Source organism: Panicum hallii, chromosome 5, assembly GCF_002211085.1.
Source record: "Panicum hallii strain FIL2 chromosome 5, PHallii_v3.1, whole genome shotgun sequence".
In the NCBI taxonomy this organism is placed as follows: Eukaryota; Viridiplantae; Streptophyta; class Magnoliopsida; order Poales; family Poaceae; genus Panicum; species Panicum hallii.
In genome coordinates this window covers 56,595,222-56,621,304 of record NC_038046.1, presented here as the reverse complement: position 1 = coordinate 56,621,304, position 26,083 = coordinate 56,595,222, and the positions used below count along the sequence as shown (strand labels likewise).

The following is a 26,083-nucleotide window of genomic DNA, read 5'->3' as shown; positions in this document are numbered from 1 at the left end:
CGAGTTACACGAGTCCGAATCTGAAGTGGGCTTAGAGTACACACTCTCTGGGTTCCCAAGTAACGGCCCAATAGATCACTGATTTTAGTAAGCCTAGAGAGTGTACTCTGCCCGCAGCAGATAGTCCCATGATCACGATTTAAGTAGGCCCAATAGACCACTGATTTAGTAGGCCCGTACACTGACTCCGCAGAGAGTCCCGGCCCAGCACGCGTCTACGCGTACAGACAAGAAAAGGTTGGCGCTGATAAGGAGTGGAGGCGGCAAGCGAGGCCACCAGTGTTCAAAAATTTCCCCTGAAAAATTCGGCGTCTCCCTCTCTCGCGCGGGCTCGCTCGCCTCCTCCCCGTTCCGTCCACGCGCCCGCGCCGTCGCATCCTCGCTGGATCCTTCGGCGGCCTGCCGCCGGCGGTAGGGTTCCTTCCGCGGGGCTCGTCTCCTGTTCCGCTCCGGGCCTGTCCGTGGCCTCCGCGTCTTCCTCTGCGGAGCCCGACGCCCCGCCTGGGTCTCGTCGGGCGGAGCTAGGGTTTCGCCGCTTTGGGCTCAGGACGGCGAGATCTAGGGTTTCTATCTCAGGTACGACTCTTCTGCCCCCTCGAATTGTTGCGATTGTGTGGGCGCTGGGTTCGTGCGGGTAGGTTCCGGCGTGATCCGTGTGATTTCGGGGTTCTGAATTGCCGGATGTTGGGTATAACTTGGGGATCAGGGCAGCTAGGTTTTGGCTTTGACTGGCGAATTTGTGGTCTGGTGAAGGAACCATGTTTCGCGTTCATTCTTTTTTTCCCTGTCAGTTTTTCTTCATCCAGAAATGAAACAATTTCTTAGATGAATTGTCGAGGGGGAAAACTTCTATAGAATTATTCAACGAACACCATAGTGCCTGGAAGTTTTAGGTTGTTCGAAATCATAATTTCTGATGAGTTGCTTGGTTTTGTGCAAGAAAATTGAGAAACTGTGTTAAACAGTTATCTCAAACCTTGGTACTGTAGGGGGTCTGCATTTTCGTTCTGTACTTCTGTCATAATAGATACTTCAATGTTTCATTACAGCATGACCTATAAGTTTACCTATATTAAGCTGAACAGAAAGAAACTTTATTGAGCTAAATGATCGTGCTACTTGCTATCTGCAGGAGAAGCGTTTGACTTTTTCAAGAGGAAAATTGGATTGGATAGCTGCTGCCTAGTATTGGAAAACAATGAAAGCTCATAAGCAGCAATTAGCACCTGGCACAGGAGCAAATACCAAATCTTGTTGCAATAAATTGCCAAGCCTGAAAGTTGGTGCTCATATCAACAAATCACCAGGTGATATGTTGGCATTATCAGTTTCCTGTTCTCTGCCATAATTTGTTATATAATGACATTATAATCAAACATAGACCAAAATTGAAGTACGAAACTAAGTGCTTCTTGGTAGGTGCAATTGAACTGAAACATTTGAATGACTTGTTAAAGTTCTTGACAATATGTCAGAGGGATACTTTTGAGTTTTGAAGCTCACCAAGGGATCATTTTCAGGCAATATTGCTGCGAAACGCAGAAAGGGAGCTGGTTTTTCACCTAAGTCATATACTGAAAGCATGATAGCATCAAAGACTGGCGGTCTTATGGAATCACCACACAATGATTCTATGAAGTTTTCTGCTCGGCCACCTAATCATTCTGGAAAGATGAAGCTTCAACTTTTCCCAATAGATGAGACCATTCAAAAGATCATGCAGCAAGTGAGTTCCTTGGGTTCTGTAACAGCTTCATTTAAGCACTATATACAATCTTCTTGTTTGAAGGTTTTCTCTCCTGTATTTGAGTAGCTCATTCTTCATTTAATTTGGCAGGAAAAACACAACCCTTATCTGGAATTGATTTTGGCTCCTCGAAAGAAGATATCCTCAGTTGTACAGCATCTGAACACAAAGTGGGGTAGTTCTCTGTGTGCAAAAGGCGAGCTCATGCTCTTCCCCAATGATGCTAGAGTGGATATGATAGCTAACAGTGCAAAATGGACTCTTAAGGATTCTTGCACGGCTGCTGATGTGCATGTTGCGGTTGGCAGCCCTTCAACATTCCGTTTGAGGTTCAATTTGTTTTCCATAAGAAGTGTTCTATTTCTGTCCATCCACATTAATTATAAAACTTGACTTTTTAATTTAACTTAACTATTATGAAGGTATGGTTGGTTTGGGCCCAATTTGAAGCAACAATGGAGTGGACCATCTTTGTCATCAGTGCAGTCTGCAGACAACACTATTGGCATCAAGCCTCCAGATCTTGTTTTCAGTGAACAGAAACATATGGCTGGTTCGGGTGAATTTCCTAGTAACTTTGTGACACCATCCATTGTGGATAACACAATTGCAGTACAACCAGTGGTGAGTATCAGATGTTACATGTTTGTTGCAATACTGGTAGTATCTTTACTTGAATCCTGATATATTATGTATATGATTCCAAAATAGGATAATCAAAGCAAAGTGGCACCACTTTCATGGCTTGACTCCATATCCAATATAAGCTTTGGTGCGCTGTTATCTGAAGCTGCACCTTCTCAAGACAGCAAGCAATTGCCTTCTCAAAATAACTTGAGTTTCCAGCAGATCCCTGCTACATGTGATTCATTTGATGCTGCTATCGCTTCTCTGATTGCTCGTCAGCAAGCAAGTAACCAGCCAAAGGTGTCAAATCCATCTCTTTGGGAAGCTGAAGAAACTTGTCATGCATTTGCCTTCCAGAATCAAGCTTCGAGAAGAACATCAAGTTCAGTTCCTGGCAACAGCGGTTCTGCTTCTGTCTTGGGTGCAATTCCAGAAGCTGGCACAGATGATGATCAGGTACACTTGTTCTCATAGTGTTTTGTCTTGTAAAAAACGTTATGCGTTGCTTATCAGCCTTTGTTTATGCAGCAATGCTCTACTAAAGGTAAAGAAAGGAAAGCAACCACTGAACCATCAGTATTGGGCAGTGATCGTAATGCAAATCCAGAGATCTCAATGGTACCAATTAAGACCCCTAGCAAACATTGTTATGTTTGAGATGGTAAACTTCTTTGATCCTCCGACTGCTGATGTGGTTCTTATATTTTGTGACCTATTTACTTTCAGCATGAGTCCACTGGTGACCCAGAGCATGGATCATCTTTCTCTGGATCCTTCAGTGGAACTGACAGTTTAGGGCTCAGCGGTTTACTTGCAAACAGCCTGGATGCATTCCAGAATTTCTCTGTTTCTTAAATCTCACATCCATGAGGATGTAGGGGCTATACAGTACAGCCTAGGTGAAGGTATAGGTTCACTAGGTTTCTGTTTAATTGAGAGAACTAATCATTTTGGTTTTGCTGAAGCCACTTCTGTAGATAAATTACCCATCTTAATCATGTAAACATTTTACTTATTTCTACTTTGCTACTTGGGAAAATAATATATATTTTGAAGATGTCGATAATCTGTTTGTCTTGGCTCTTATCGTTTTCATTGCATTGTGCTCTTTGTCAAGTACACATCTGATATTGGGAGCATGGGTTGGCTGAGGCATTAGTGCAATTTTAAGTGGTAATCTCACTGTTTCGTTGAATTGTGAACTGTTGGGCGTTGCATATGTTTGTTAGTCCCTTTTGAATCAAATATCTAACCAAAACATGCTCAAAATTGAGCACCTTGCTTTCAATTTCAGCAGCTTGGCCTGCCTGAGGGCCTGGTCTGTTTGGTAAATGATAAATCTATTATCTCGTGCTCTCTTCAGTTATGCAAAGGTCGCTGCCCATATTTAATATTTCTATGCCGTCGATGTCTGAATTATTCTTCGTCGCATACCTGTATGATTGTATATCGTTGGGAGTTGCCCTTTTTTAGGGGGGAAATCATAGAGGATACTGAAAGTTCATGATAACCCATGCTTAAAATCAGATATTTTCAAAGAAGATAATATTTTGATCTCACTGTTTTGTGGGGTACTTGTGAGCACCGCTGGGCAATGCATGTTCCTTTTAGAAGCAAATTCAAGCTGTACGAGACCGGAAGTTAGTTTACGCCTATTGATCCGTTCATCCTTGTGGCCCGACCGGATTGGGGACAGTTCTTGGGAGGCTGGGACAGAGAGGTCTGAACAGCCATCCATCATGAAGCCCACCTTTGCCCCCACCTCCCTTGTGAAAGCAATGTCATGACTCGGCTCCACTCCAGCAATCTCGAGTCAAAACAAGTTTGAAAAGGTTTTGGTGGCAAGTTGCACGAATCTGACCTGCTTCGTTTGACCATCAGATTTCAGATCCTCCGCCTCATTGAATACACACACAGAATCAGCTTCAGAGACAGAGAGAGCCTCTCGTTGCAACTTGCCTGGAGATCTGCATGCGACGCAGGGACACATGCTTCTACCACTAGTCAAATTCGCCGCTCTGAAGAGTCTGAACAGCAACCACTTTTCTTTTCATTTCTGGTTGCATTCGCTCACGCCCATCCATCACCGATGCCATCCAAAATTGACTCGGGCAAACTTGATACAATTCATCGTTTTGCGCGTTTTTAAAGGCCCAAAGTAACATTGGATGATGTGATTCACCAAACCAAACTTCCCTGGAATTTAAAAGCGATCGAGAATTATAGTGACAGGAACCCTCAACTGCCGTCTCCCTCTCACCTGCCATTCATAAACCCAGAGTCCAGACGGACGTCAGTGGACGACGTGCTAGTACGTAGTGCATTATACGTATGTGTCCGGCAGATCAAAGTTGAGGGACGTATTTGGCTATTTCGCCTTTCGTTTTCATATAAAAGCACCAAGCATGGAGTTGATGCAACTGCAATGGTGGTGCCCATATTTTTCTGTCCGGTGAAACAGCAACGGCAATAAACTATGTCCAACTGGGTCAAGATCAATTTGATCCCCAAATAAACCCATGATTGGCTAAGCTGGACCTGCCAAACGGTAGGCCTAACTGAAAAGGCTTCAGCCTTCAAGCTGCTACACCACTTGGCAGGAGAAGGATTAGCATGGAGTACTATAATGGTCTGCCCAAAAAAAAACGACTGAAGATGCGTACAGAGGAGAAGGGGCACAGCAAAAAAACAAGCATGTGTGTGTGTTCATGGGTGAGGATTTTTATGAGCAAAAGGTACATCCGGTAGAATTGGATTTGGAGGCAGCTGGCAATCATGAAATGATCAGTCTCTTGATTCCAAAGTAATCCAGTACTCAATGGGTGATGATGACCGATTAGCGTCAGGACAAACCGCCAATCTTAGACTGAGCACGCGCCAAAATGCGCTTTGTTCTTCCGGGAAAAGCTTAGCCTGAGCACTAACAGAGTAACATGTTAGGTAAGAAACACATGGGGTTAGTTTCTTGCCTACAGACTCTATTACTCTCAACAACTGTTGCACCTATGTCTTGTGGCTGAAGAAGGTTTTCCAATTATCACTAGCTACCAATAGATATTCTGTACCTCACAATTGAAATTCTTTAGTTCTTGAGGACTTCACAACTTGAAGTACTATGCATGATATATTTACCTTTGGATTCTGTTTTCCATAGTCTTATTCCACTAAGAAATTTCTATGTGAACGTGTTTCCGCTCGAAACGAATAGATATATTTCCGAGTGAAAGAATTTTCTAATTGGGTTCTTTGATCTCCTTGAAGGTGACGTCCAGGAAAGAGAGTTTGGATTTGTGCTCCTGTTGCAACTTTAGACTGCCCATTGCACTCTTCTACCCTATGCGCCTACCTCTAAGAAAAACAATCGGATCCAATGTTCTTTTTTTGTATTCGGATTTATACCCATGCAAAGCATACCTCGAAATCTTTTTGACTGAAGAATCATTTTAAATTTTAGGTAATGCGTGTAGCTTGCCAGCTGTATCTTAGAGACTAAGTACAAGCAAGAAGATTTCATATAGAGAAGACATTGATTAGCCAACAGTAAGGAGCATATATCTAGGCTACATGAGCTATTATGCTATAAAAAATGATCAAACACTTTTCATAGAGACAAAATATAATTTGCTAGCCGTATTTGAAGTGTTTTGGCGAAATGTGCATAGCTTGTGAACTGCATGGCAAGCCAAATGGACCCACATGTAATTAGTCTAGGGCTCTAGGATGAAGAAATTAGTCAACGCATAATTAAAGAGCCCTAAAAAAATTCCATTTCGATCCCGAAAACCACCAGCCGTCCACACCAGTCTCCCTCTCCCCATATATACGCACGGCGAGCGCGGCGCGGCCACTCCCCCTCCCGCTTCTTCCCTTCCCAGTTGCCCACAGCAATCTCCCCTCCCTCCAACCACTCCCCTCGCCATGGACGGCGGCGGCGGCGGCTACAGCCCGCGGTTCCAGCGCCAGGCCTCCTGCTCCTGCGCCCCCTCCATCTCCCGCCGCGGGTTCGTCCGCGCCGGCTTCGACCTCGACGGCGACGACTACTACTACGACGACGACATCTTCCCCTCCTCCTCATCGTCCTCCGGCGGCGCCGCCGCGTACGAAAAGGTCTACGGGGCCCCGCGGCCGTCCGCGCGAGCGAGGCTGAGGGGCCTGTGGCGCCGCATCATGCGGGAGAAGAAGCGGATCCTGCTCTGCACCACCGGCTGCGTGCCGGCGGCGGCGCCGCCGCACCGGGAGCCCTACGATGCCTACAGCTACGCGCAGAACTTCGACGACGGCGCGGCCTGGGTGGAGCCAGAGAACCTCTCTCGATCCTTCTCCGCGCGCTTCGCCGCCCCTTCCAGGGTGCTCCAGAGGGTCGCCGTGTAGAGGCTCCGCTCCAACAGACCGCCGGACGGCCGCCGGCGGCTTGAATTTTTTTTTTCCTTTCGTCTTCGCCAATTTTGGAGCCGTAAATTGTGAAAAGAGAAGCATCGATCCCATCTGTAAATGCATTCAGTTTTTTCATGTCATCAATTTATCCACCAAATTTTCATCGATTTTGGTAAATTTCGTGCTTTGCCAGCAATTTTTTTAAAAAAAACCACAGACATGACAGAGGCATTTACGGACACAGCAAAATCACAGAAAACATGTGAATACTAGTTAAGTTCGTTTCAAAAGAATTTTAAAAATGTCATTTTGTTTCTGAAGGTTGCCAGAAAATGGTTGTCAGTTTCAGAGATCTTTTGTGATAAGATCCAAAAGATCACAAATTCAAAGTACCTACATACTATATACTTGTCTAATCTGCTTGCGTAGTATTCTAGACTTGCTTGGTCAAACATATTTCTTGGACATTTGGCGATTTTGTCGCTGCATGTGAAGTTGATCGGAGTCTGCACTGCCCCCCGTTTGCCCCTTTTTCAATCCACCAAACGCTTGCAAATTTGACCATACTAAGAATCTCATAAAAAGGATGCTGCTAGAATTTGACCGTTTTCAGGAAAAATCCACACGCCGTCACCTTCAAATCAGAGTAATCTGTAGCTTCCCTTTTTCGCAGCGTAGAGTGGAAAAAAATTCAGAGTTTCACCAAATGTAATCTTGTTGAGAAAAATTCATGAGACGTGATGTGAGCCTAGCATCACGCCATTGTTGTTGCTTAACCAATTGTCCCTCTCTCTTTGAAAGCGAGAGGTCACAGCCTATATTCTAGAAGAAGCAATCTTGGTGTGCCCATCATCTTAAAAAGACAGACGCAATAGAAAGGAATCTTTCATTGTTCCTTTCGTAGGCACTTCATCTTGGTGCCTGTTCTGTACACTGTCTTTTGTTTAACTGCAAGTGGTGCGTTCATGCATTGAGCAAGCTAACTGCTGGACAACATATTTTATCCCCCACAAAACCGGCACTACCTTGCATTGCCCGTTACTGTGCATGTCAACCAGGAGTGATTTCATCGCAAATTCCAACACTTGCAGCTTTGAGTTGATGCATTCTTCAGTTAACTCTTTGCATTAATCCTGATCCAGTTCAGTTCATTGGATCCCTCCTCTGTCCTTCTGTTCTAACCTCAAATTTTGTTTCTGCCTTGGACAGCATGATGAACTCTATACAGTGAACCGGCAGGAACCATGCATGTATCTGCATAGTGATTCACTGTATAGTTCTGCATTGTCGATCCCAACATATACGAAGGATCTTGTAGATACCCAAGTCCAGCTACAGTATCCAACTCGTAACGGGAATTTTTTTTGCTAAATTGTTGAAACTAACTTTTTGAAATGAATTAGTTAACATCTATTATGTGTACCTCCTTATTTTGTCTTTAGATGAGAGATGATGACAACAATTAAGCCAAAACAGAAATTGCTAGGAAGCTCATAACAAAGTGCATGCAGAGCCATCAGCCATGTCAGCGGCTACTGGCCACAAGCTTTGCCATGATGGAGTTGCATTGCAAGTACCTGTGCCACACTGGTGTGCATGTGACCACGCGTGTGCCCATGCATCCCTGCGTCATTACAAGGAAATCGATTGGGGAAGACGACGATCTGGGGTTAGTTTAGTAGGTGGTCAGGCAGGTGCCACATGGGGCCAGGGGGTGCCTCTGCTGAATGTTGATCGCTCGCGTGCATCAGCAATCAGCGCGGCGCCATCCATGATTGCCTACGAAAGATCCATACCATTTCCAACTTTCTTCCCCCTTTTGCTTTTCACCAACTAGCTAGGGCCACAATGCTACCTCTGCTAGACTGATCCAGGAAATGGAACCATATTTTAAGACCGTCAAAACTTCAGGTGTTCTGCTGAACTTTGGTTATCTGTCGAGAAATGGTGAAAGATCCTTGTGTTGTCGCTTCAAGATCCATGCAAACTTTTTCTGGGACCGGGAGAAGCTTATGCGCGATGCAGAAGCCGTCGATCGTTCACTTGTTCTTATAAAAAGATTACCGGTCGATCAGTTTAGCAGTTATTCATCAGCTCTAATTAATAGAGATCGGTCAGAATCTTGGCCTGGCTAATCCTGATCCCTGACGAAGTGTCGTCAAAGCACTGAAGAAAATGCAACTTGCATGAACAAGGAAATGCATCTGGTGTTGCTGCTTCCAGATGCCTGCAAGAGTGGCGCACATACGGCTTGTGCGATCTCCTCTCATGTGATCATGTGAAAGCCTGCTTGTACTGATGAGTCCGCTGCCCACTTTGGATACCTTAAACTCGCTGGCCGGCTTGTGGGCAACACGTTAACCGCCAATGATTCGGCCGCCGCCTGCCCACCCGATCCATCCCATCGTATTCTAATCCTCTCGGCCTTATCAGCACCTTTCCTTTGATCAAACAAAGTGCCCTGTTCTTGACCGGTAAGTGATGGACTGACCACTGATGGGGTTAGTGCTCACTTCAGCTCTACGCGATCATGCTCGCCCGTGTTCAGAAACAGTTTTTGAAAATCGAAAAAAGTGCAGTTTCAAAAACTTCGAAAATGCTGGATGAGGCCCCAGTCGTATTGCAGATTTGTGTTCATGCGCATCACTCTCGGATTGGATGAGTTCTATCCGTAACAGTTTCATCTCTTCTGATAGTGCTAGCAACCTCAACGAAAGTCTCCTTTGTCATCTCTTTTGAAGACGAAAGAGTTATGAAGGCCATCCAACTGATGTTTCTGAAATGAACAATAAACGAATTAGGAAGTTCGTCCTGGCTCATTCATTGAGTCCAATCTGAAAAGCAGAATCGGTCGCAAGGAGTGAGCTGGGTTTATCGTCGCATCTGAAACTCCTGAAACCGCCAATGAGTTGGATTAGCAACCAGATAGATTTATTCTTCAGAAAAAGTAAAGAAAAACAGCAAATTTTTTTAAAAAGTCCATTTTACTCCCCTCAACGATTCACGTTGTCCACTTAACCCCCTAAACAACAAAATTTAAGCTCAAACTACTACCCCAAACTATTTCAATTGGTCCAATCTATCCCCATAATGAGATTTCTTTTTTTATTTCTCCACTTACAAGTGGAATTTGAAATTTAAATTTTGCAATATAACTTATAATATGATGCCCTATGCTAGAAAAATACGTTATGATTTTTTTATGAATATTTTTCATGCAGAACTTTATTTTTGTGATTAATTTCGTGTTAAATATTTTCAAATTATGAAAATAACCATAAAAAATTTTAATATATTTTTAACATATGACATCACGTTATCTATCCACTCATAAAATTTGAACTTAAAAGTCAATTCATACACGGAGAAAAAAAAAGAGAAATATTATTAGAAGGTAGATTGGACTAATTGAAATTGTTGGGAGAGTAAATTGAGTCTAAATTTTGCTCAAAGGATTAAGCGAACAAATTGAATTGTTCAAGAGTAAAATGAACTTTTTTTTTCCGTTAAAGGCTTCAGTCAGAGGTACTACAGCTCGTGGAAGAGATCTGGGAACAGACACGAAATGACGTTACGAATTATGATGGCTGGCAGCTATCCTGTGCTTGCAGTGGGTATCCGCCGACTCAGTGTACAGTGCTAGCGGCCAGTGTATTCAGTTATGCACACACGTCAGCGAATAGGGGTATTTCTGCCTGCTAGTACAACAGTGTTGATGGTGGTTGCTTCCATTTTGTCGAGGCGTGAAAATGTGCCGGCTATTTTTAAATACGTGAAAAATGGGACCTAGGAGTTTTGAAATACTAGTAAAGATCTGAAAATTTTGAAGTTGGAGCTGGGGATCTTCTTGTCTGATGGTTGGAGGATTTAGACAGCGTCATTATTATTTTTTTCAGATTACGACGATGCCAGCAATTGACCTAGGAGTGAACTGGGTTCATCAAGGTCATGGCATGACATCCGAACTTCAGCTTCTGAAACGGACAGGCAATGCAACCAGCTAGGTTTTTTCGCTGGAGAGCACGGAGGCACAGCTGATGAGTGATGACATGGAGGAGACTTGGGAACAGACTCGAAATCACGCCATGAATTGTGATGGCAGCTACCGCCTACCGGCTAGGCAACTAGCTAGCTCCTGTGATTGCAGTGGGTATCTCCGCTGACTCGGCTGACTCAGTGTGCCGTAGAAGCCAGTGTACGCTGTTATGTTCACACGTTAGCAAAATAGTATCTCATTTCCTTTTGGAATCTGTCGAGAAATGGTGAAAGATCCTTGGGATTTTCGCTTCACGACCCATGCAAATTCCCAGGACTGGGAAACCTACGCGCAATGCAGAAGCCGTCGATTGATCGGTTGCTCTAATAAATAGAGATCAGAATCTTGGCCTGTGCTAATCCTGACGAAGTGTCGTCAAGCAGTGAAGAAAATGCAACTTGCATGAATAAGGAAATGCTTCTGCTGTTGCTGCTTGCAGATGCCTGCAACTGCAAGAGTGGTGCGCATATACGCAGCTTAGCTTGTGTGATCTCTCATGTGTGATCATGTGAAAGCCTTGTTCTGATGAATCTGCTGCCCCTTTGGATGCCTTAAACTCTCTGGCCGGCTTGTGGGCAACACGTTAACCGCCGTCCGCCAATGATTCGGCCACCCCCTGCCCACCTGATCACCACCTTTTGCTTGATCACAAGGCTCCTGCTTTTGACTGGTCAGTGATTCATGCCTGCGTTCAGAAACTTTGAAGTGATCGGGTGGGTTCAGGTTCAGAAAACGAGATTTTTATCCTTGGGTTGAGCAACAACCAAGATCCTCTGAATTAACATAAAGTTGCAGCTCATGTTTTGGAACTGAACAGTTGGCGAATTCAGCAGTTGGTCCAAGCTGACAGGCAGAATCGGCACCAAAGTCGACAAGGCGTTGGATAAGCAACCAGGTTGGTCTTTGTTCCTTTTTATTCTTCAAGAAGAAAACGTCAAGAAAAATAGCTGGATTTTCCGCTGAATATTTCTTTTGCGGAGGATTCCGTTGGAGACTTCAATCACAGGTACAGCTCATGATCTGGTGGAGGAGACTTGGGAACAGGCTCGAAATGACGTTGCGAATTCATGATGGCAGCTAGCTCGGTCCTGTGCTTGCAGTGGGCGTCTGCTGACTCGGTGTTCAGTACTAGCAGCCAGTGCATTCTGTTGTGCTCACGCGTCAGCAGACAGTATCTTTGGCCTATGTTCATGGTGGTTGCTCCATTTTGTCGAGGCATGGGAGCGCCAAACTTATAAAAAAGTACAAATCTGGAAAAGAAAATGTGCGGGCTACTGTCGATAAAAGGGTTGGGGAATTTAGAAGTCTTAACACTTATAAAGATATGACATATTTGAAGTTTGGGAACCTCTTTGTCATCTTGAGAACTTCTTTTTGATGATTTGAGGATTTATCAGCACTAGTCTTAGTGTGTGTTTTCGAGGCGTATTATGGAGCACTATAACTCTATAAAACTGGAAGTATGTTGTTCGATAGCGGCGCCTATCGTCGACGAGCATTATTTTTTGACTGGTGTAGTCGTTTGTAGTTTTTGGTGTTGGCCTTGCCTTTTGACTTGTTTGGGAGCTGTGTTATTTTGCTAGCGTGACTCTCTGTTGTGACCCTCTTGCATTCCGATGTATTGTTGCTTTTGTAATCTACGGATGACACAGAAGTTTAGGCCGCTTTGCAGTTTGCACGCCTACCCCCCTTACCGTAGTGTTTTTCGGAAAAGAAAGTGTGTGTATTCGCCCCGTGTCGACCCCGCATAGGGTGACTCAGACGGACGCCCCCGCCGCCGCTACCGCCGGAGCCGGCCGCCGGAAGCCTGCGCGGGCCGTGAGGACGGCGGCGGTGGGGCAGCCCTTCTCCTCCCCTTCGCCTGGCGGGCGTGGCCGCTGTAGGTGCAGGAGGGCCGCCAGGCGGGTGGTGGCAGTGCCAGCGAGGCTAGATCCGGGGCCTCCGCGGCCAGATCTGGTGGCCGCGGTCTGGATTTAACGCGATGAGGAGGCCGCCGGCAGAGGTGTGGACGGCAACGGCGTCCGCAGGACAGCGTGGCCGGTGGGAGCGTGAGGAGGCCGGCTGGGCAGGAGGCGGTCGCAAGGTAGGAGGCCTGGGCGCGTGGCAGTCCTAGGGGCGTGGAGAAGGTTGTGCTGGCGGGAGGCGCTGCAGAGGTGCGGGTCGTGGCGGTCCTATGCGGCGGCCGCGTGCTGGTACGGAGGTGGCCTGTGGGGGTCCTACACAGGTGCGAGTGGGGCTCCCAGCGGTGGCGGCGAGTTTGGCAATGCGAGGTGGTGGCCATGTGCTTGTTTCAAGTGGCGGATGGCTGGTGTGGCAACGCGGAGGCTTAAAGAGCTGTTGCGCCGTGGTGGCGTGGCCGCTGGTGGTCTTCTCAGATGTGTGCCAGCAGAGCCATGGTGGCATTGCTGGCTGTGGCTTAGCGGGGTACGCGTCAACGACGCTGTGGAGGCATGGTGGGCAATGTTGGGCCACCTTCTGTTAGTAGCTGATACATTGTCAGGCGGGATTTGCATGGCATCGGGTGAAAATCTTGCGGCGGTGACACCTTTGGGTGCCACACTCCTCCTTGGAGGAGTTGATTTGATAACCGCTGTCCCCTCCTTCCGACGGGAGGTCCTTTAGGTGAAAACTGTGCTCCGGTCGGAGCAACGATTGTAACGTCTGAGGATGACGTTTCCCTCGTTGGAGGCATCGCTTTGGAGGATCCCTCTGCGGTAGTTCTAGTGTCTACTTGCTGGAGCGGTCATGGATGGGTTATCAATGTGTAGGTGGTGGTCGCTGGTTGTTGTTTTTATGTTTGAGTGGTATGGTCGGGTTGATGCCCCAATCAAGCCGACCAGTGTGCGGTGCCCGTCGATGTCCCAATCTGATCGGCCATATTTGTTGGAGATGAGTTAAGTTCGGCACGTGTTGATGCTCCAATCCAACCAGGTGACGTTAAGTTGAGTTGAGTAGTTCGATAGTATTGTGTGGAGCGTGCTGATGCCCCAATCCAGGTAGCCTATATCGTTCTATCATCTTGCAGGTGTTGTATGATTTTCAGACCCGTTTTACCTATAAACTGAGTCAATTCTTTTTTTCTTGTACGCCGAACCGCAAGGTTCAGGATCTTTAAAAATAAAATCTGCAGTATACTGAGCCCAATGTTATTCCAGAAAGAGCCCATTCCAGCCCAATACCGTACCCGGAACACCCCCATCTTCACGGGCCTTTTAAATATCCACGACGGCCAATCCTTTACCACCGCGATACGCGCAACAATATCAAGATGATTAGGCCCATTTCGATCCGAAGGCAAATCCAAAACAAAGCCCACTTTCATCTCCACGGAACGAGACCGAGTGTCCGAGTCCATCTAAACGGCCTCTTCCAATCTGAAGCCAGCCTACCCACAGCCCTCGCCGCCATGGCGACCACCGAGGGCTCCGCCGCCGCCGGCGAGGTCCGGCGCCTCCTGTCCCACCTCGACTCCCAGCAGCAGGTCCTCGCTGACTGCCACGGCGCCTGGTCCCGCGCCCTTGCGCACTTCGCCTCGCTCGAGGAGGACCTCGCTTCCCGCTCCGCCGCCCTGGAGGAAGCCCTAGCCGCCGTCGACGCCTCCACCTCCGAGTCCCTCACGGCGCTCGAGGCCCGCGAGGCCGAAGTCCCCGCGCGGCTCGCCGAGGCCTCCGCCGCGCTCTCCGCCGCCGTGGCTGAGGCCGAGGCCGAGTCCGCCGCGCCGCCTCCCGCCGACATCCGGGGCGCCCTCCGGTGGATATGCCGCCGCATGGACGCAGCCGCGTTCTGGCGCTTCATGGCTGCGCGCCGCCGGGAGCTCACCGCGCTCCGGAGGGAGGCCGGCCCCGCCGTTGCCTCCGCGGTCGACCCGCCCCGCCTCGTCCTCGACGTGGTAAGCGATTTCTTATCCGCTGGCGAGGGCGCCGGCGAGGAACAATTATGGGTGCTCGGCATGCTGCTGCGCTCTTTATTCGATTCTGATAGCCGGAAGCCGCCGGAGATAGGAGACACGTTGATTGAGAGGGCGGTTGTGGTCACCAAGGAGTGGCAAGAGCGTTTTGGGATCAATATGGACAAATTGGCATCCGAGAACCAGGAGGTGGAGATGGCGGAAGTAGACGGGGTAGAGAATTCAGGAGCAATGGAAAAGAAAGAAGAGCGTGGAGATGTAAAAGAAGAGGAGGACCCGGAGGATCTGGTTCTTGGGTCAGGGGAGGAGGGGGACCCAGAGGAAGCAGAGGAGCCTGAGGAACTAGAGAAGGAAGCAAAGGAGGCGAAGGGAGAAGAGGCAGAGGGAAAGGTGTCTGAGGAGGGAGAGGGAGCAGAGAAAACAGGACCTGAGGAAGAGAAGGGTGCAGGAGAGGAGACAAAGGAGGGGAAGAAGGGAGATGTTCATAAAGGAGCATCAGAGCAACCTGAGGCACAGATATTCCTGCAGATGGTAGCAGCATTCGGATTGAAAGATAAGTTCGATGGGGAGTTCTTGAGGAGGCTGTTTGTTGCTAATGGGCGGAAGAGGGAGCTTGCCAGGATTGCATGCATGCTTGGATTCGAGGAGAGCCTTGGAGGTGATGATCAATTAACCTTGTTTGTTAATTAGATTATAAGTTCTATTTATCTGATTCAGGACCTGATCGCTGTTCTTTGAATTGTGATTTACTGATTGTGTGCATGTTGAAAAATTATGCTAGAGTTAGAAGAAATTTGCGTAGCACTATTATAGCTATTTCTTAGGTTAACTTTACAAATTGATAATCTTTGTTCTAGAATGAGAAAGACACGTAACCATAATGTGTCAGGTTTAGGATGCCCGTCTGAACACCACATTTTAGATGATTCTTGTCAGCCTAGCTGGCATATTTTTTCAACTTCTCTGTATGATGGCCTTGGTGTTTTGATTTCTGGATCTAAATAACCATGTGAAGCATGCCTAAGTTTACTTTGTGATAATGTTGTCATTGGTGCTGAAACAGCACTGGTATTCTTAGTATTTAGAGCTTTAGAAAAATGTAAACTACTGAAATCATCATGAGATTTCAGTTGAACTGAAAGCCATCATGATTTCAAGGGTGAATTTCAAAGCGGCCTTCATTTACAGAACATGGTTGGAATTTGCTATTGCTCAGTTTAGATTGAAGCTGTTCAACTGTGTTTATGGCTTTATGCTTTCAATAATTTTTTTCCCAGAAGAGTGCATTTTGATGGACTAAAGCTTACATAGTTTCAAGTTGAAGTATAATCTGTTCCAGTCTTAGGTCTTGTTTACTGAAGAATATGTTCATCCAATCTGTTAACCAGACTTAGTAGTGCATACTTTAAATTGAAGGGAGGTTTTCTTATTTTAGGGGAAAATTGAACCAACCTTTTCTTAAAATCTATTTCGGATTTTGTAATATCTGACACTTTCCTTTAGTATTTTACTCATCTTATTGTACTCTAAAAATGAGCTGGTTTAAATGACAAATAAGAGTTGACAAAAGTTAATTTGGTGCTTCTTTTCAGATATTGTTGAGGAACTCATAAAGTCAGGGAATGTTGTAGAGGCTGTATATGTAGCTCATGAGTCTGATTTACTCGAGAAATTTCCACCTGTGCCTCTCCTCAAAGCTTATCTGCGGGACTCCAATGACAAGGCTCAGGCTGTGTTGAAAAGTGGAAGACATTCCAGTTCTGCACTTGTAAGAATTTCTCTACTGCTCTTGTTCCAATCACTCAAGTTTTTGATTGATTAATAAACCATTCAGTATGAGGCACTGAGGCATTTCTGCTTGAGTACCTGTCAGGAGTCTTATACTATTGTTTTTAGTCTATTTATGAGAGAAGTAAAAATATTCATTGTGAAGTTACTTGTAGTCCTGTTTAAATGAAACTTTAATGTTAAACCCATGTGATCCCTTCTGTGTTCTTTGTAATTTTTATTAATTGCTCACACTCAAGGTGGACTCAACTTTTTTTTTCCAGGAAGAGGCAAACAACCTGGATGGCAATGCATACAGGTCCGTCATCAGATGTGTTGAATCCTGCCAACTGCAGTCAGTGTTTAGCACCGAGGTCATAAAGAAGAAGCTAGCGAAACTTGAGAAAGAGAAGGCAGAGAGGAAGAAACCAGGTGGTCCAAACAGATTCCAGAACAAGCGATCACGGGGTGCGGCTGGACCTTTCCCCTTCCCTGCTGCCAAGGCTGCAAGGGGCTCAAGCTCAAGCTCTGGCCCGTCCTTCCAGAACCCAGTCTCACGTTCCTTCAACTACTCAGCTCGCGCTGGATACATAAACCCAGCAGGCGTGCCACCATACTATGTTCCTGGGCGACGAGGTGGTGTGCCATTCGGCGGACCTGGGGCGTACGCAGCTGGTGGCGCGCAGCAACCCTTCCGTCGTTAGGGCTAGGGCTGTTGTTGTTAGTTGTTACTGATTGTTCGTTATTTCTGGCTGATGGATCGTGTATGCCTGCATACTTGTTCTTGATTTCCGATGGATGCAAGATATTGATGTGTAGTAACTAAACATTCTGTGGTCCGTGTTTTCTTTGATAAACTTGAGTTATGTGCTGTCCATTATTTGTGTGGTGGTGAAGCTGCAGTGCCGCGAGATTTTTCTATCATGGAATCAGCAGATCTGATCGGGCCAGGCCGAGCTTGACCTGAGGAGCCCCGTGAGTCCGTGGTTGCATTTGGGGCTGGCCTGGACAGAGATAACCAAGTCCCAAAAAAAGTTTGGCTCAACCGGATTCAATTGTTCCTTCTTCTTTTTTAACTGAAAATTGTTCCTTCTTTTTTCATTGAGAATTAAAGGTGCGGCTAGAGCCAACCTTGCAAGGCAGGCATGAATTTTCCAAAAAAAGCCAGGCAGGCATGAGAAGCAGAGGTGAGACTTAGACCGTGCTATTTTTGAACTGCGTCGGCATGATACAAATACAGAGGCTGTGTCGTGCCTAGAATCTTAACACGATGGGCCGAATAGCATGGCTCGTGTGTCGTGCCTAGAATCTTAACACGATGGGCCGAATAGCATGGCTCGCATTTTAAGCCGTGATCGTGCTTGGGCTAGCACGCTATGAGAATGGCCCGTCGACTTGTACACAGCCAGTTGTTCTAATATCAATCAATTTACGCTACGTTTTAATTAATAACAATTAATCTTTAGTAAAGTGCATTAAAAAAGATAACTTTTTATTTTCTATGCATACTTCAGTAAAGTTATTAAAAAGGTGATTTTCTATTTTCTATGCATAGAAATCTTCATTAGAATCATTCAAAAACGAAGATTTTTTATTTTCCATGTATAGAGATCTCTTCACGTAGCGTCGAGTTATTAAACATACAAATATCCACGGAATGATAGCTGCAAATATACTAAGGGTTGTGTTTAGACTGGCACAACATAAAGATGTGTCACCGTGCCGTGGGACGTACTTAGGTCCAGTAAAAAAATTATCGTGCCGTTGCGGCACGGCAGATATACCTCACGTGACTAGAAGTTTTGGATTTGATACGGCACGAGGCACGAGAGGGCCGGGTCCACTTCTAAGTAGTTGTAAAGGATTGTAATGCCTGCCATGATTAACGAAGCTCTTGTGATTTGCTCAGAAAAAAAGCGATGTCACCACTCATGTGTCGCTCCACGTGCCGTTGGTACCACAGCTGCATCATCTCATTTTCCCCCGTTTGCCCTTTGAGCGGCCTTTGTTGCTTTTGTGCTACAGGCCTGCAGCTACTCGTCTCATCTTTACATCCCTTTTACCCTTGGTGCTGCCGCACTCTTTCACCGCCACCGTTGCATCCTCTCTAGGCTCTAGCTAGGAGCCGACTATCTACCATTGACCGACTGGCAACACCTATTCATCCTGACTTACCCACCTACTTCGGAAGAGGATCCTCTCCCGGACTCCCAACGTGAACCTAAGATACCGTGCCAAGATCTCTGAACCAAACTGCTTCAAAGGAATCATCCATTCCAGGTGATGAAGGTTTCTAGAAGACAGAATGCAGAAGCTCATTGTTTAGCTAGACAAGCTAAAGCTTCTTTATCAACTACTTGGTTTTGTGCAATACTGCTGCTCATGGGGCTTCCTGCCCATATATGGCTGTACTCTTGAATGTACTCCGGAGGGGTCTTTAGACCTCCTGAATGTTTGTTGTTCTAAAATAAATAAGCATGTTGCTTTTCAAAAGTACCGTGCTACTACTTGTGTCTGACTCGTCGCTGACAGCCTGTTGCTATAGCCAATCACATGATACCGCGTGGATTAGAAATCTATCTATCATGATGCATGCTATTCCTGCCTAAAATGGTAAATCCAGTCCAATCCTGAGCCCAACTGACTTGGCCCGGTTCTTCAATATAGTATCCACTGATTGGACCTGTAACTTCGTCCAAGCAAGGTGATGACACCTTATTCCTGCGCAAGTGGTAAAAACCTCTTCCGTTGTTGAAGCCCAAGTGTCGTCTCACTCCATCCCTCTCTTAAGATTTTCCTCACCCAGCTGGATTTAATCAAATTAGGTAGAGAGATCTTTCTCATGAGAACAACCCCCTCCCCTTCCCGTCTAGATTTATAAAACCATACTTCCATCTCTCCCCGATTTGCTCTTCCTTACTCCTCCCCTCCGCCCCTCCGCTAACCTCCGTAAGCCAGCTCTCTCCCCTCATCTCCCCCCTCCCACAGTTGGTTTTGAGCTCTCCCGCCTCCATCGCCGCCTCTATTAGCTCTGACAACCGTATCCTGTTAATAAATCCACCACCATCCTTCCTTGATCGCTTGCTCACGAATCCGAACAAGCTTAATGCCTTCGCTGCTAGTACCACAACCCCCACCACCGTGGTGGGGGTCACCGTGTTATCCCACTCGCCATCCGCTACACAGCCAGACTGGCAGCCTCTCGTGGAGTTCCGCCTAGTCCGGCAGCACCACAGGTAACCTGAACCCTAACCCTAATGGATCTCAGCTCCCTTCCTTCCCTTGCTCTTTCCCCTTTTTTTTTTGTTGTGTGTAGTTTTTTTTTGAGGGAATTTTGTTTTGTGCAGTATCAATTTGATTCCGACATCGGGCCTGAAGAAAGGAGGAAATCCAGCCCAGCCAAAGCCCACGACATCTCATCCCTCCGCTCGAGCGCGAGTGATAAAACCGCTTCCACCGCCGAACCCCACAGTGCCGTCTCGCCCTTTCGGCTCACAAGCATCCCCCTTAACCCAACTCCCTCCCGCCTCACACACGCAAAAATTTCTCCCCTTCCCGCCCACCCCTCTGCCCCCGATGGCCTCGCCGTCGAAGCGCGCGAGGGCACCGTCACCGGCGAAGCCCCCGAGGGCACCGGCTCCCGATGAGGCCTCAGCCGCCTCCGAGGACCCCATCGTCCTCCTCCGCCGCCGCTGGGAGCTCGCTTCCGTGCTCCACTTCCTCAGGGTGAGCCTAGGGTTTCTTCCCGCTCTCGCGATCCGCGGATCGCGTGGGGCGATTCGGCTTTTCCGTGCACGATTCATGGGATTCGGGTTCTCGTTCGTGGGCTCCAGGTGTTTGAGCCGGTGATCAAGGCGGACCTGGGGCTCTCGGCGGAGGAGATCGAGACGGCGCTCGCGTCGAACAACCGCAACCTCGCTCGCATCCACGTTGCCGTTTTGAAGGTGGTTTACTTATCTGTTCCCCCGTGCGCGTGGACTCTCATATATTTGCTTCAGATTCGTGTGTGCGTAATTTGGTATCCGCCAGTGCGTGTGGCTTTTGCGTGTCTGCATTTTTGCTTTCAAATCAGGTGTTTGCATTTTTGCTTTCAAATCAGGTGTTTGCATTTTTGCTTTTAAATCAGGTGCATATCGTCATAATCATTGTCTGGAGAGACCTGGGAGGTTTGATGATTGCCTAGAGTAACAAGTTCTGTGTTGATGACTTGATGTGTTTTTGCTGTCATTAATCACTATAAACTTCACAGAGACAGAAGCATCATGTTTTGTTTTTCTCTTATGGCTAGTGGTAGAGCACATGGTTGTGATTGTTCATATCATGGATTCCAGGAAAGGTTTCTTTTTGATTACGTAATAACGTGAATTCCTGATTGCCTTCATTTATTTGATATCAAGATTACTCCTTGTAGTTATGAGCATTCTTCTCGTATCAAGCTAGGGATAGTGTGGGATGACTTATGATTTCAACTAAAACATCGGCAAAAACAAAGCATTTAGTAACTGTTTTTTCAGTTACTGCAAGGTCCTTGTTCATCATTCTGGAAGTAATTAGGCTAGCATGGTGAAGGTCGTCCACTAACTATAGCCTCTCTTTGTCTGCCTGTCTGCCTGTCTGTCAAAACTGATCAATTTTGCTAAGGCCCTCTGAGTTTTGCGAACCAAACATGCACGCATTCTCAGCGTTTCTGTTCGGTGTATATGATGGCCATTTTGCCTTGTTTGCATGTTAGTTACCAATTTTTGCATCAGTTGCTCTATGTTGTATTCTCGCTCTGCATTTACGTCACTTGGCATTTTTAGCACAATTTGTCTTGTTGCTGACATAATTACCCTCTATATTGTTTTATCTTGCACCATGTCATGTTTCTTTGAGGTATTTGCTCACCTTCATACCAAATACGCCAGGGAATACCTCCAGTTAACAAACATCTCAAGGATGAGGATGGATGGATTATAGTGACCTCCAAGAAGCTCACAGATTGGTGGTCGTGGGTATGTTGTGTTCGCGTGGCTTGACCCTTTTCTGTCATGGGATTGCAATAGAGTTTGTCCATACATTGATATTATTTTGGTTTCAGGTTGCTGAAGGAGTAAACCCATTCAAAAGTAATCCAGGGTATGTGTACGTGTGCCAATGCATTTATCTAATATTTTGATTATTTTATTGTTGCAACCTATTTGTGCATGCAGGAACGAAGTTGAGATGTATAAGCAGCAAGATCCAATTAAGCGTTTGCTAATACTGAAAGCGCTTTGCGAAGTTCGATCTGAGGTACTCTAGTTGTGAAAAATGTTTTCTTTTGGTCAAATTCAGCAAGCTGGGCATTTTAGTCAGTCTTCCTAGTTCAATAAATAAAAATTTCACAAGTTGTATGTGAGTATTTTACTACACTTTCTTACTGAAATTATCTATCATACAGCAAAATGATGCAGTATGGTATGTCAATGATGAAATGAAGAAAGGAACAAATATTTCCTACTTTCGGAAAGATAAACTAGGGAGTGGCAGTAATGGGACTGTATACTGGTAAGTCATTTTCTGTTCATTTTCATTGCCAAATCCTTGATCTATCATCTCCTGTCAATGAGCTGCTGCGATTCACAATTTAGGTTGCTTCAGAATCAGTAGGTTTCAAAATCAAAATTGGTAGAGTTTGATGCGATGATGTATCTTTCTGGGAGTGAAATAGATTGGTATGATGACTCGTCAGAAATTTTAAACAGGAAGTTCATGGTGGAATTTGAAATGCAATCATGATTGGGCTATGTTAGATCTAATCACATTCTCATAACTAGAATGCACCAAAAAGGTTATCAATTTGTGCTTGATATTTATGCTGGTGTTTCTGTTTTCTATGCTTAGTTAATGTGGTTGTGCTGATTCAGATGCTCAATGCTAAAGAAAGATGCTCTTTTTTGGGTAAAATAAAAGATAATTTAAATGACTTTTTATGAGGCCGGTAGTGAGACAACTAGCTGCTAACCTGAGTTTTGAGTTGTATACATTGAGAAATCTTCCACTTTGTATATACATGTGCTTCTAATGTGAAACTTCCTCTTATCTGACAGTTCTAGACATAGACTCTTTTCATTTTAAAATTCTTATCCTGTCATCCTTCTTTTCCTGACCTTGTCATATGAAATCCTTTTGCTTGTTAGGTATGATGGTGACTCAACTATTGGCCATAGATTATATACAGAAGATGTAGCGGTTAGTTTTAAGCAGAATTGGAAGGGAAAGAGTGGCCGTTTGACAAAACCAGACATCAATATTCACTGGGAAACAGTTGCAACTAACCTGGAGGAGTTTCTTGAGATATCAGTAAGGGTTTCTGCTGATATATTTTTCATGTGCACTTGTATTTTACTACTATATTTGACATAAGATATTTACAGGAGAAGTTATCTAGAAAGGGCCGATCTGAATCTGCCATTGCAGAGCATCTTAAGGCAGAAATCATTCCAGCTGTGGAGAAGTTACAAAAGGTAAATACCAGCTGAGATAGTTCTTAAGTTCATATTATTTCCACCTATACTTTTGCTATTAGTTCAAGAGGGGTGAAAAACATAAGAATGCTTATGTTATATTTGAAATAGCTGTACTAACTTTTGCATCCAGTAGTTTTTTCGTGATTCCAATTTACCTGATTTACTCTGCAGAAGAAAGAGAGGGACTTAAAACGTCAGGAGAAGAAGGACAAACTTTTAGCTTTTGCTAACAGTTTACAAAGCCGTTCATTGCGTAATCGCAGGCCTGTCAACTACAATTACTGTAAGGATCTTCTTTGTTAATCATTTCATCAATATAAAATGCATCAAAAGTCAAATCTTATTATGATTACTTTTATCTGGCCAAGAGGTGTCCAACTGTCACAGCTTGATGGGTGTGCTGAATGTCATGTTGCAATTTCATCCCTCGTTTCTTCTGTCAGAATCTCATTCTGACATTTTCTATAGATACATCCATTAATGTGCTTTTACTACCTTTAACCATTGAGTTCAAGTCCAGTGGAACGGTAATGTTGGCAGCTCCTAATACAACACAAAACTGTACAATATAGTAGCATTTGTGATATCTGGTGCATGTTGCTCACAGTGTCTATAATGATTGGATTAAAAAATGTTTGAAAGACCATCTTTTTCTTATCATGGATTTCTTTTTTATGCAGCTTCTTATGATCGTTCGATTGAGGAGGCGATAAGAGCTGCATCGTAAGTTCAGGCAGTTCCATCACTCCATAATGTCTTATGCTTATCAATAGCATTAGCACCACTGTGGAAATACAAGCATCTGTTATCTTCTTATGGTAACAAGCACGATAGATGAGATATTTGTTTGCGAAAATTGTGTATAGAAGACTCCAGGAAGTGGGAATTAAGGCTGCCTTTTAAATTTCAAAGAAATATCGTCACATATGAACTATGGATTGCAATCTCAATTAGTTAATGTCTAAATCATCTTTGAAGTTGTAGTATCGTTCCGTTCTTTATTAGGCAACTACAAAAGCATTCTTTTTTAAAAAACTTATTTTACCTGTATGCAGGAAAGCAAAACATGATTCGCATGAGGCAGGAACAAAAGAGAAGCGTGCTTCACATCTGGGAGACAAAGGAGCCAACGGAAGATCTGACATCAATTCTAAGCAGAACAAAGATGGACTGGATGATGCCAAGTACCTAAGTGAACTGAGCTCTGGTGATGAGGAAGACGCAGACTATACTGACCTGGATGGTGGCTATGCTGATAGTGATGGAAACAGTAATGCTTCTGATACCTACAGAAGCGACTTGGAAGAGGAGGATGTGTTTGTACCGCGCAAGAGGACTCGTCTTGCTGCCCGTTTGCTAAAGGAGAAGCCTAGGCAAGGGCTCCGTCGGAGTCAAAGAAATGTGAAGAGTGATGAAGAGGATGTGCATCCAGGTCAGCTCACCCCTCCACCAATGACAAAGAAAACACTGAGGCAAAGGCCCACTCCGGTGTCTAAGCAACCAGACACTACTTTATCGGGCTCTGAAGATGATATTGCACAGTCTTACTCAGATTCAGAGGATGAATCTGAGTAATCTTAGCTGAGGGTACATTGCGATATTTTGTATTTTGCCTTGTGGAAGTGGTCAAATTCCGTAGGTTTAGCGTCACCAGCCGCTTCCACTTGTACTGGCTTGGGGGGGAGGCATCAGACTCAGACAGCACCAGCATTTTCGCCATTGCTGATGAGTTATCTTTACAAAGTCATGGTGGGCACCTCTGCCCCACTTGTGTGGTGATTTGTGTACATATGCGTCTAGACTGCGACGCATCACCACTGACGCCAACCAAAAATCTAGTTTATGAATGTTTATTCTGATTACTGCTCTTTGTACCCTGCGTAAAATATGTTATCCATGAATTCTGTACTCTGAAGCAAAATGGTGCTTATTCTTGGTGTCTAGTCTTGTGTGAGAGACAGCTTCTTTATGCGACTTCAGATAAGCAGGTCAGTCTCATGCATCTGCAAGATTTTATACTGTATCATAAGTCGTCTATGTGCCCGTGGTACATGCAGCACATCTGTGTATGCAAGCTCTTGGATGGCCGGGTGCCCCTATCACTGGTACACGTCCTGCCAAAGTTCCTTTCAAATTTGACTTCTTTCTTGAAAAAGGCCACAGAATGCCGGGAGCTGAGTATATTTGTATAATAAAAAGTATCAAGAAGAGTAAAAGTTAGATTTTACAACTTGAGGCGTATCTAGGTTCGTGCCACCCGAGTACAATAAGCTACTCGATTACACAGCCGGTTAAAACACTAATCACCTAAGTGCAAGAGCACAGGTGTTCGGATTTTGACTGTTGGCTAGTGTTTTTCTTTTGAATTCTGCCTGCCAGAGTGCCAAACATGACCATTCTGGCAGCAATTATCTCCTCATCATCTGACTGACACCATAAGAAATTACTATTCACAAGCATCATCTGTTATATTTCACAAAGCATTTTTGCTTGCTAATTGAGCCTGTTACAACTGCATGTAGTTCTGAGCTAGTAACAAAACTATACTGAGCAGCTTGAAGAATCTCCACTGCTGTGATCACAGCCATCAGGAGCCCGAGACGCACGGGCTTATCTTCATCAGACCCCGGAGCGGCCGCCGCCTCTTCGACGGCCACCGGCGCGCGGTGAGGTCGGCGTAGGCCGCGAGGACGTGCGGGTGGACGCCGCGGTCGTTGCGCTCCAGGTAGCAGGACAGCAGCTCCTCCATGAACTCCCGGTACTCCGGCGCCGGCATCCCCTCCGCGCCGTACGCCGCCGCCATCTCCGCCATGGACTCCAGGAACTGGCCCCTGGGGTCGCTCGAGTACGCCTCCACCGGCACGGCTCCCCGCAGGGCCTCGCCCGCGCCGTCGTCGACGAGCGAGGCCGTGCGCGCCGGCGAGACGAAGAACCGGTCGGTGGCGGAGACCGCGCCCCGGGGCAGCTCGGCTGCCGGCCGCGGCGAGGCCAGCGCGCCGACGCCGCTGTCCTGCGGCGCGAAGTTGCCGGCGGCGGCGCCCGCGGCACCATGATCACCGCCGCCGCCGGTGCCGTCGTCGTCGCGGGCGCCGAGAGAGAAGGATGGCGCGGACGATATCGCGGAGTGGTACGGG

At 46.0% G+C, this 26,083-nt stretch overlaps 4 protein-coding genes across 4 annotated transcripts; all 4 read left to right on the top strand.

Annotated features, from left to right (window-relative positions):
• Window positions 1-291: 291 nt before the first annotated feature.
• LOC112893809 (TSL-kinase interacting protein 1-like) lies at window positions 292-3,440 on the top strand. Its single transcript, XM_025961309.1, has 8 exons — window positions 292-576; window positions 1,133-1,307; window positions 1,521-1,726; window positions 1,838-2,076; window positions 2,170-2,371; window positions 2,459-2,830; window positions 2,903-2,992; window positions 3,101-3,440. Exons 2-8 carry the CDS (start codon window positions 1,199-1,201, stop codon window positions 3,227-3,229), a joined length of 1,347 nt encoding a protein of 448 aa, XP_025817094.1. The 5' UTR covers window positions 292-576; window positions 1,133-1,198; the 3' UTR covers window positions 3,230-3,440.
• Window positions 3,441-6,237: 2,797 nt separating this feature from the next.
• Window positions 6,238-6,913, top strand: LOC112895233. The gene has a single exon (XM_025963168.1). It carries the CDS (start codon window positions 6,293-6,295, stop codon window positions 6,743-6,745), a length of 453 nt encoding a protein of 150 aa, XP_025818953.1. The 5' UTR covers window positions 6,238-6,292; the 3' UTR covers window positions 6,746-6,913.
• A 7,191-nt stretch (window positions 6,914-14,104) lies between these two features.
• On the top strand, window positions 14,105-17,338 carry LOC112895011 (FRIGIDA-like protein 4a). Its single transcript, XM_025962870.1, has 3 exons — window positions 14,105-15,349; window positions 16,284-16,459; window positions 16,743-17,338. Exons 1-3 carry the CDS (start codon window positions 14,191-14,193, stop codon window positions 17,160-17,162), a joined length of 1,755 nt encoding a protein of 584 aa, XP_025818655.1. The 5' UTR covers window positions 14,105-14,190; the 3' UTR covers window positions 17,163-17,338.
• A 2,584-nt stretch (window positions 17,339-19,922) lies between these two features.
• On the top strand, window positions 19,923-24,811 carry LOC112895815 (DDT domain-containing protein DDR4-like). Its single transcript, XM_025963811.1, has 11 exons — window positions 19,923-20,184; window positions 20,292-20,402; window positions 21,366-21,452; window positions 21,539-21,576; window positions 21,651-21,732; window positions 21,881-21,987; window positions 22,620-22,782; window positions 22,857-22,946; window positions 23,121-23,232; window positions 23,630-23,672; window positions 24,005-24,811. Exons 1-11 carry the CDS (start codon window positions 20,035-20,037, stop codon window positions 24,522-24,524), a joined length of 1,503 nt encoding a protein of 500 aa, XP_025819596.1. The 5' UTR covers window positions 19,923-20,034; the 3' UTR covers window positions 24,525-24,811.
• The last annotated feature ends 1,272 nt before the right edge of the window (window positions 24,812-26,083 follow it).

Excerpts from the sequence above, each read along its gene's own strand:
- LOC112893809 (XM_025961309.1), top strand. The coding sequence starts at position 1,199 with ATGAAAGCTCATAAGCAGCAATTAGCACCTGGCACAGGAGCAAATACC. Across the intron at positions 2,077-2,169 it reads CCTTCAACATTCCGTTTGAG|GTATGGTTGGTTTGGGCCCA; the intron begins GTTCAATTTGTT and ends ACTATTATGAAG. Across the intron at positions 2,993-3,100 it reads CAAATCCAGAGATCTCAATG|CATGAGTCCACTGGTGACCC; the intron begins GTACCAATTAAG and ends ATTTACTTTCAG.
- LOC112895233 (XM_025963168.1), top strand. The coding sequence starts at position 6,293 with ATGGACGGCGGCGGCGGCGGCTACAGCCCGCGGTTCCAGCGCCAGGCC.
- LOC112895815 (XM_025963811.1), top strand. The coding sequence starts at position 20,035 with ATGGCCTCGCCGTCGAAGCGCGCGAGGGCACCGTCACCGGCGAAGCCC. Across the intron at positions 22,783-22,856 it reads AGGAGTTTCTTGAGATATCA|GAGAAGTTATCTAGAAAGGG; the intron begins GTAAGGGTTTCT and ends AGATATTTACAG. Across the intron at positions 23,673-24,004 it reads GAGGCGATAAGAGCTGCATC|GAAAGCAAAACATGATTCGC; the intron begins GTAAGTTCAGGC and ends ACCTGTATGCAG.
- LOC112895011 (XM_025962870.1), top strand. The coding sequence starts at position 14,191 with ATGGCGACCACCGAGGGCTCCGCCGCCGCCGGCGAGGTCCGGCGCCTC. Across the intron at positions 15,350-16,283 it reads ATTCGAGGAGAGCCTTGGAG|ATATTGTTGAGGAACTCATA; the intron begins GTGATGATCAAT and ends GCTTCTTTTCAG. Across the intron at positions 16,460-16,742 it reads GACATTCCAGTTCTGCACTT|GAAGAGGCAAACAACCTGGA; the intron begins GTAAGAATTTCT and ends TTTTTTTTCCAG.